This window comes from Myotis davidii, unplaced genomic scaffold (assembly GCF_000327345.1).
Source record: "Myotis davidii unplaced genomic scaffold, ASM32734v1 scaffold480, whole genome shotgun sequence".
NCBI lineage: Eukaryota > Metazoa > Chordata > Mammalia > Chiroptera > Vespertilionidae > Myotis > Myotis davidii.
Genome location: NW_006292360.1, coordinates 596,856 through 606,570, shown reverse-complemented (window position 1 = coordinate 606,570; position 9,715 = coordinate 596,856). Strand labels below are relative to the sequence as shown.

The following is a 9,715-nucleotide window of genomic DNA, read 5'->3' as shown; positions in this document are numbered from 1 at the left end:
TCTGATAGGTGTCTGGGGCGGTGTCCCGGGGCGGGGGGGCAGTGGGGACAGAGGGGGTCTGATAGGTGTCTGGGGCGGTGTCCCCGGGGGGCGGGCAGAGGGGTTCTGATATTCATCTTTTTTTAGGAAAAAGAAGAATTTATTCGCTCGAGACTAAAAGCGAAGGGCCTGGGCCTGAGAACTGAATCAGGTGAGTTCGTTTGTTCCTTTTCTTGCCTAAGTAACAGCATGAGGAGCTCAAAAGGAGAGAGTTCAGAGGGCGAGTGGGCGCTTTAACTTTGCGGTAGTGCCGCCTGTTGGTTCTCTGCCCGTTGCAGTGACTTCCTCGTGGGTGTGGCGGGCCTGTAAGTGGGGTGGGCAAGCTCTTCTGTAACCGGCTACAGGGTAAGGGCTAGTCCGGGGGCCGGGGTCTGGCTCCCTCCACAGCTGTGCCGTGTGCCGAGGGGCCAGTGTGTCCAGCAGGCACCGCTGACAGTCCCGGCTGCAGTCGGCAACGCCCCCCCAAACCCACTCTCGGCAGCACAGCCAGGCGTCCCACCCACAACCAGCCGACAGGGCGCCCAGCCGGCTCCATCCCCCGTGACTGCAGGATGACAGCCCCGCCCTCCCTGCCGCCCCCCTGCCGGGCGCTCCGGCCTGGCAGCAAAGGGACCCAGGACACCCGGGCCTCCTGTCCCAGGCCCGCTGGCCCCACCCGGCACCTCCTCGGCTTCCTCCGCCTGTTTATAGCTCCCGGTGCGAGGAAGCAGCCAGCACAGGCTGGCCCTGGGTCAGACCAGTGGGGGGCCCTAGACAGCAGAGGGCCAGGCTGGGGTTGTGTGGAAGGAGCGTGGCTGCTGCCATGGAGACGGGGTTGGGCACAGTGCGAGGACAGCGCCTGACGAACCGTCTGCGTCCAGGAGACAAGTTCAGCACGGACAGCAGGGTGGGGCAGGGTGGGACGGTGGGACAGGGTGGGATGCTGATTTCCAGTAAATGTGGGTGAGTTAGTGGTCTGCCCATCTTTTTTTTAATTTTAATTTTCTTTTTTTAAATATATTTTATTGATGTTTTACAGAGAGGAAGGGAGAGGGATAGAGAGTTAGAAACATCGATGAGAGAGAAACATCCATCAGCTGCCTCCTGCACACCCCCCACTGGGGATGTGCCCACAACCAAGGTACATGCCCTTGACCGGAATTGAACCTGGGACCCTTGAGTCCGCAGGCTGACGCTCTATCCACTGAGCCAAACCAGTTAGGGCCATCTTTTTTTTTTTAATTGATTGATTGATTTGAGAGAGAGAAACATCAGTTAGTCATTCCACTTACTTACTACGCACTCACTGGTTGCTGCGTGTGTGTGCCTTGGCCAGGGACTGAACTGATCTGGGTGTATGGGCGATGCTCTAACCACCGAGCCACCTGCCAGGGCTCTTTTTCTTTTCTTTCTTTTTTAAAGAGCATTTTATGAGTTTATTTGGGCCAAACTGACCACATTGCCGGGAAGTAAGATCTCAAATGCTCTTCTCCCTCTTCCATTTACTCCTCCGTCTTTTGTTCTTCTTGATGCTATTGTAAGTGGAATAGTTTTTCTAGCTTCATTTCCAGGTTGTTTGGTGCTGGTGTAGAGAAATCAGTTGACATTTATATTTTGATCTTGTGTCCTGCAACCTGGCTAGACTTGTTTTTTAGGTCAGTCGTTGTTTGTGGGTTCCTTTCCCTGAAGTATTCGTGTATAAGTTGAAATTTATTTCCAGGTCAAAAGGCAACACTGAATGCAGAAGAAATGGCTGACTTTTATAAGGAGTTTCTAAGTAAAAATTTTCAGAAGCACATGCATTATAACAGGTAGGTGTTTCCTTTTTTCTTATTGCTCCCCCAAGGACATTTTTCTATCGATATTTTAGAGCGAGTGCAAGGGACGGGGAGAGACAGGAAGAGAGAAACATAGATGAGAGAGAGACATCGATCGGTTGCCTCCCACAAATGCCCTGACTGGAATCAGGGATTGAGCCTGCAACTAAGGTATGTGCCCTTGACCAGAATTGAACCTGTGACCCTTCAGTCCATGGGCTAATGCTCTATCCACTGAGCCTCACCAGCTAGGGCTATTAGGTCCTATTGATGAGCAGTCATTCATTATCTCAGATGCAGGGGCGGTATTGTGGTGATGTGTTTTCAGAGAAGGTTTAATGGTACATAATGGTGTGTATTTCAGGTGAAATGATAGGATGTGATGTTTGAGATTTGCTTTATTATTTATTTTAATATACATACTAGAGGCCTGGGGGTTCCCTCAGCCTGGCCTGTGCTCTCTCACAGTCCGGGACCCCTTGGGGGATGTCCACCTGCTGGCTTACATAGGGAGCGGGCCTAAGCCAGCAGGTGAACATCCCCTGAGGGGTTCTTAGCACTGCTGCGGAGGTGGGAGAGGCTCCTGCCACCACTGCTGTGCTCGCCAGCCATGAACCCGGCTTCTGGCTGAGTGGCGCTCCCCCTTTGGGAGCACAGTGACCATCAGGGGGCAGCTCCTGTGTTGAGTGTCTGCCCCCTGGTGGTCAGTGTGCGTCATAGTGACCGGTTGTTCTGCTGTTCAGTTGATTTGCATGTTAGCATCTTATTATATAGGATTTTTTTATTTCAGAGAGGAAGAGAGAGGGAGAGAGATAAAAACATCAATGACACCCTAACTCAGCAGTTCTCAACCTGTGGGCCGCAACCCCTCTGGCGGTCAAACTACCCTTTCACAGGGAGCCCAGTCTGTTTTAAATGTTTTTTACTGATTTTTAGTGAGAGAGGAAGGGAGAGTGATGGAGAGATAGAAATATTGATGAAAGAGGAACATCATCGATTGGCTGTCTCTTGTATGTCCCCCACCGGGGATTGAGCCCACAACTTGGACATGTGCCCTGACCGGGAATCGAACCTGGGACCTCTTGGTTCCTGGGTTGGGCAGAGATTTGCTTTAAAATGTAACAGTGGCGGCACCGCGTGGAGCAGGAGAGGCAGGATCTAAAGCAGTGACGGCGAACCTTTTGAGCTCGGCGTGTCAGCATTTTGAAAAACCCTAGCTTAACTCTGGTGCCGTGTCACATATAGAAATTTTTTGATATTTGCAACCATAATAAAACAAAGACTTATATTTTTGATATTTATTTTATATAGTTAAATGCCATTTAACAAAAAAAAATCAACCAAAAAAATGAGTTCATAGGTGTCATAGGTTCGCCATCACTGACCTAGAGCCTGGTGGTGCCGGCCGAGGCTGGGAGCTGGGAGAGCGAAGGTACCCCTGGTGCCGCGGGTGCTCTGAGCGGTAACGCTGCTCAGCGGACCGGGAGCAACTTTCTCTGGACCTCGGCGTCCCTCTGAGAGCTGGACGTGTGCTGGTGGCTCTCAGGGCGGAGAGGGCCGGAGCCCGCCCGCTGTCCCCGCGGAAACGGAGAGCCCTCCCTTCCTCCCGACACCTGCTTTTCCTGAAGGCAGAACAGCCTCCTGGGATCTGTGTCGTCGTTTCCGGGAAGCCTGGCCCACTCGGGGCCCCGTCCCCCTTCCTGGCACCTGAGGTGGACGGCAGTGTAAAGAGGGTTCTCACCGGCGTCCCTGTGGCTGTCACTCATTCTTGCATCGGCTCATTTGGCGGGAAAGCCTGGCACCTGGCCTCCCTGCCTCCGAGGCTCCGCCGTGAGGTCTGGAATGTGTGTTCCGCTGTGGACACGGTCCAGCTTCGCCACTCGCTGCCCACACTGGGGGCATTTGCAAGTGTGAGGCGTTCTGTAAGTCAGTCGCAGGCGAGCAGGGACCGGGGCCCAGCCCAGTCTTTGTCAGAAGCCGAGGAACTGCCCCTTTAGAGACCCCACTTCCACAGACGCTCAGGCCCCCGGGTGGGGGAGGGCGGGGCTCTGATGCTGGCAGTGAGCGAGCCCCGGCTTCCGACTTCCGAGGGCGGCTCTGCAGGCTTTCGGCAAAACCAGGCGGCCTGCAGGGGCCTCCAGGGTGGGCGCCGAGGGGTTGGCCCTCACTGGCATCCCCGAGTCGCCTATTCTCAGCCTGGGGCAGCCGGGGGGGTGGGGAGGTGTTTAGGGACAGCGTGGCCTTCCTGAGGCCGAGAGAGGAGGGGCCGTCAGGTCACCCGCCTCTCGGTCAGTCCTCAGTGTCCGGCTGGAGTCACCGCTGTCCGTTCCTCCACAGGGACTGGTACAAGCGTAACTTTGCCATCACCTTCTTCATGGGCAGAGTGGCCCTGGAGAGGGTCTGGAACAAGCTGCGACCGAGAATGTATGCCAGATAAGCTCAAGAATGGACTATAAATATAGACTATGAACCTGATATCTTGAAGTAATATTTACTCCATGCATTAAATTACTTGAGGCTGCTTAGCTTTAAGTAATACTAGCTTAGCTAGACTTTTGTGTTCTGTTGCTTTTCTCCCCGGGCCCCGGCTTATGGCAGTGCCAGGCAGCAGGGGGCATGTGGCCCTGGTGCCGGGCCAGGTGGCTCTGTCCCGCCCCGAATCCCGCTGGCCCTGGTCACAGAAGTGACATTAAATAAAGCCCAAGCCCTGTGTGCCTGTGTGTTGTGTTTCGAATTCCTCCGATTTGGAGTAGAGAACAGCGCGGCGGGCCTTCCCCTGACTCCTCGGACGGGAGTGGCTGGCAGCTGCTGCAGGGCCCCGGCCTCAGGGACCAGGGACCCGGGACCACGCCCGGAAATGACGGGAAGCAGGGGCGGGTGCTCCGTCAGGGGCACCTGGGAGAGCTCCCCATGTGCTCCCGGGAGGTGCCCCACCCCCTTTTAAATCTTTTAAAGCCAGCACTGTTGGGGGGGATCACCACTGCAGGAGGGGACACGTGCCTGGCAGCCAGGCCACATTCGTAAGCGAGCCACTTGGCTAACAGACGGCTTCTGTTGTTTTTTAATGTTTGTACTGATTTCAGAGAGAGGAAGGGAGAGGGAGAGAGAAACATCCATAAGAAACATGGACCCGCTGCCTCCTGCACGCCCCCTACTGGTGATGGAGCCTGAAGCCCGGGCATGTGCCCTGACCGGAATCGAACTGGTGACCTCCCGGCGTCTGGGTTGGCGCTCAGCCACTGAGCCACACGGCCAGGGCAGGGCTCTCTTCTTGGATTCTAAACATTTAAGATTAAATGACTAGGGAGCCCTGCCCAGTTTGGCTCAGTGGGTAGAGTGTCAGCCTGCAGACTGAAGGGTCCCAGGTTCGATTCCGGTCAAGGGCATGTACCTTGGTTGTGGGCACATCCCCAGTGGGGAGTGTGCAGGAGGCAGCTGATCGATGTTTCTCTCTCATCGATGTTTCTGACTCTCTATTCCTCTCCCTTCCTCTCTGTAAAAAATCAATAAGATATATTTAAAATAAAATAAAAAATGACTGGAAATGTCACTTTAAGTTGCAAATAAAAGGAGAACAAATTGTAAGTAATGTTATTCTGACCCTGAAATGTGTATGCTCAGGCCGCCGGGCCGGGTGGTGTGAGGCGATTCCCTGTCACAGCCGTGGGCGGGGGAGCATTTCTGGGGGCTACCTCAGGGGGGCACCCTTCCCCCAGAAACCTCTGTGATACAGGTAATGCTTCCGTGAATATACCAGGAGAGGCCCCCAGACACCGGAATGCGCACTTTAGTGGGTGAATTGTGTGTATGAATTACAGCTCAACAAAGCTGTTTAGCGAACAAGAGTGCTTTTGTGTATGTGCATAAAATCTCATCTTTTTAACTTTAAAAATAAATAAAAGAGGCTTCATTTCTTATGTGCAAAGGAAAAGATAACGCTCTGTTTCTGAATTAAAAGTAAAATGAAGGCGAGTCTCTTCCTCCTGGTGCTGGGCCGAGTGCGGGCGCTGGTGTTTTAGCTGCTCTCCTTCGCTTGCGGAGGGCCCCGCGGGGCGCCCTCAGGAGGGCAGGGGCACCCGGGCCCCCCACACCGCCCTGACGCTGCTCTTCCCTTGTGGTGGTTTTTTAAAATGTATTTTTATTGGTTTCAGAGAGGGAGGGGGGAGAGAGAAACATCAATAATGAGAGAATCATGGATCGGCTGCCTCCTGCACGCCCTCACGGAGGTTCGAGCCCACAGCCCAGGCACGTGCCCTCACCCCCTTGACCAGGAATCGAACTGTGACCTGAAGCCGCGGGAGCTGCCGGGGGGCTGCAGGCCTCTGCTGGTCACTCACCGTTCCTGGGAGGGGTCAGCCCGGGTGCCCGCAGGCCCCACCCACTGGGGAGGAGCAGGGAGCGGGTGTAGGAACCTGACCCCTGTGCAGGGCAGCCCTCCCTCGGAGCGAGGTCACCCCAACAGACATGCCAGGCCCGGAGGCCCAAATGGAGAAGACGTGTGTGTGTGTGCGTGCGTGCGTGTATGTGTGTGTGTGTGTGAGAGAAAATGCACGTGAAGTCCTCCCTTCTGCGTGTGCAGCTCCACGGCCCTGAGCGCGTTCACACTGTGCAGCCGTCACCACCATCATCTCCAGAACGTTTAGTGTTCCCAGACTGAACTGTGACCCCTTACACTCCAGCCCCTCCCTCCTTTTTTTGGCCCGGTCCCGTCATTGCGGTACCTTTTCCCTCGGAGCCTCCCAGGCCTCGGACCCGGAGGTGAGCCTCGCGCTGCTGCTTCACTCCCTGAGCAATGCTCTCCGCACCACCGCACCCGCCCTGCTCTCACGCCGCCTCTTGGGCCACCCTGCCGTCTCGTGCCCCTGCCCGCCTAGTGGGGCAGCCTTGCTGGGCAGTGTCCCTGCTCAGAAGTTCTGCTCACCCCCCTGTCTTCCAGGAACGTCATTTCTTCCCTTTCGTGCCAGGGGACATGACCGATCCACGTTCCGAAACGCCCGACTGCTCCTGGCCACGCCTGTGAGCGCTGGCGACGGGCCTGCACTTGTACATCCTCGGGGTCTCCACTGTCCCGGCGGAAAAGCCCCCTCAGAGCTGAGGGAGGAGGGGCTGCTGGAGGGCGAGGTCTTCCGTCCAGGGTGGTTTCCATCCAGGTATTTGGGGTTATAAGCTCCCCTGGGTCCCCCTTTAGCCCCCCCCAGCACACACCCCCAAAGACCAGTTTCCCATCAAAGCACTCAGGTTGACGCGGGTGGCAGGTGGCAGGACTAACAAGGGCAGAGCCCAGGTGGGGAGGCCTCAGGCTGCTGGTCTGTTCCTTTATCGCTGCCTCTCCCCCGCGCTGAGCACCCACCAGCCACGCTGGGCAGATGGGCAAACCGCTGGCGCTGGCTGTGAAAGGCCGGTCCATCTGCCAGGAAATCCCGTCCTGAGAGCAGCCGCCCTGCCCGTCCTGGGTGCTGGCGGGGCCCAGCAGGACGCCTCGCCGTGGCCGGGACCTTGCTTCCCGTGAGAGCGGGACCCCCATCCGCACAGGTCCTGCTCCCCTGGGTGCAAATGAGATAGGATCTGCCCTGGCCAGTGTGGCTCAGTGGATAGACTGTCGGCCTGCGGACTGAAGGGTCCCGGGTTCCATTCTGGCCAAGGGCATGTGCCGGGTTGTGGGCTCAATGCCCAGTGTGGAGGGTGCGGGAGGAGCCGATCAATGGTTCTCTCTCTTCACTGACGTTTCTCTCCCTCTCCCTTCCGCTCTGAAATCATACAAAAAACGTATTTTTAAAAAGATGGGCTCTGACCAGCTGGTGGTGGAGATGCAGGGCTCAGGGGCCACCGGGGGCCATAACTGCCCAGCCCAGAGGACGTGGCCTCCGACTGTGGGCAGAGCCGAGCCTGTCTGTGCCCCCAGCCTCTCCCTGCCCTGGCGCCGCACGCTGCCCGGCCCCGGGGCCTTGCAGGAATAAGCGTGTGAGTGAGCGCGGCTGTGGCTCCGGGACCCTGGACCAGGTCACAACGGGGAGAAGCCTTCCGTCTGCCCAGTGACCTCGGGGTGTGCGACAGCTCCATCCCCGCACGAGCTTCTGCTAGATGCCTGGCCTGCAGGTGCCATAGGGGTCTGCTTCTGTGGTCCAGAGCGAGAGCCCCGAAGGTGTGAGCGTGGGCGGGGCGGGTCCCCCCAAAGGTGTGAATGTGGGCGGGGCGGGTCCCCCAAAGGTGTGAGCGTGGGCAGGGCGGGTCCCCCCAATGTGTGAGCGTGGGAAGGGCGGGTCCCCCCAAAGGTGTGAGCGTGGGTGGGGTGGGTACCCCCCAATGTGTGAGCATGGGCGGGGTGGGTCCCCCCAAAGGTATGAGCATGGGCAGGGCGGGTCCCCCCAAAGGTATGAGCGTGGGCGGGGCGGGTCCTCCCTAATGTGTGAGTGTGGCCTGGGCGGGTTCCCCAGAAGGTGTGAGCGTGGGCAGGGAGGGTCCCCCCTAATGTGTGAGTGTGGCCTGGGCGAGTACCCCAGAAGGTGTGAGTGTGGGCCGGCGGGTGGGGGTGGGGGCCCGGGACAGGGCAGCCAGTCCAGGAGAGGATTTGCGAGGCTGTGTCCCTGCGAGGCAATGTAAACTCTCTCTTAGCCCTTTTTTTAATACATTTTTATTGATTTCAGAGAGGAAGGGAAAGGGAGAGAGAGAATCAGTGATGAGAGAGAATCATTGATCAGCTGACTCCCGAGTGACTCTCCCTCTCCCTTCTTCTCTGAAATCAATAAAAATGTATTAACAAAAAGAATCGGACTTTGCAGATGCCATTACTCAGGGAATCAGGATGAGAGCAGCCTGGATTCAGGGTGGATCCAGAGACCCTGGGAGGGAGGCCCCGGGAAGGGGGGGCCAAGGCTGGAGTCACGCATCTCCAGGCCCAGGACTCACCTGGTGGAGCCCCCGGAGGCGGGAGAGGCCGGGAGAGGCCGGGACCAGGCTCTCGGAGCCCCGGAGGGAACGGCGGGCCTCGGTCTCCGACTCACCTCCAGGCTGTCTGAGAACAGCGTCTGTGAGCCCGTGGTACCCGGCCAGGAGTCACCTCAGAGCTGTGAGCAAGCAGGAGGCACGGAGGGCACTTGGGGATTGGGTCGGTCGATGAGCGGTCCTGGAAAAGAACAGGATTTGTGTCTGATGGGTCAGCAGCTTCTGGAATGAATCAATCGATGGAAATTTCCGGAAGCCCTGCTAAAAGCCTCTGCCTGAACCTACTCCCCAGGGCCGAGAGCATGGGCAAAGCTTCCATCTCATTTACTGCGGCAAAGTGGGCACTGGGTGGGGTCCAATGGCCACGTCAGAGCTGAGGCCTAGCGGCCTGTTTCCCCTTTCATAGCCTCAGTTTCTCCGTCTGTAAAATGGGCGGGGCGGGGGAAGTGGGTGTGAGGTGCTTTGTGACTGTGTCAATGCCAGGGACCAGGGCGGCTCGTGGTCACCGAGTTGAGTTTCTGTGCAGACGGGTTTCCAGGTGCTGACAATGGGTAGAAGCTGAGGGCGCCATGAGGCTCAGCTGGACCTGCCCAGCCAAGTCCAGGTGAGGGGCTGACCTGGGCACCCTGAGGCTGGGCTTTCCCGTTCTAGCCCTCTGCGATGGCACATGCACCTGTGTGCTTCCCTAGTCAGGCCTGCCTCCTCCTCCAGGCTGCCCTCCAGAGCTGAGCAGAGCCTGGCACAGTTGGCAGCTCTTTCAGGGCACTGAACACCTGCAGGGCTGAGAGCCTTCCTGTGGGCGGGCGGCCAGCTCTGCCTGCTCCAGGGTCTCCTCAGGCCTGGCCTCCCCCCTGCACAGGTGGTGGGCAGGGCAGAAGCTGCTCGAGTGGCTGGAGCCTGCTGCCTCTGGGAGGAACCTCTGAGTCCACCTTTAGTTT

The 9,715-nt window shown here is 57.5% G+C and overlaps 1 protein-coding gene across 1 annotated transcript in view; it reads left to right on the top strand.

Moving 5' to 3' along the window:
• Window positions 1–9,715, top strand: part of APOPT1 (apoptogenic 1, mitochondrial) — a gene marked incomplete at its 5' end in the record, with an annotated part of 27,704 nt that overhangs the window by 1,470 nt on the left and 16,519 nt on the right. The window contains 3 exons of the mRNA XM_006765890.2: window positions 127–190; window positions 1,739–1,829; window positions 4,173–4,259. Of these exons, the coding sequence (XP_006765953.2) occupies window positions 127–190; window positions 1,739–1,829; window positions 4,173–4,259 (242 nt within the window). The remainder of the gene's footprint in view (window positions 1–126; window positions 191–1,738; window positions 1,830–4,172; window positions 4,260–9,715) is intronic.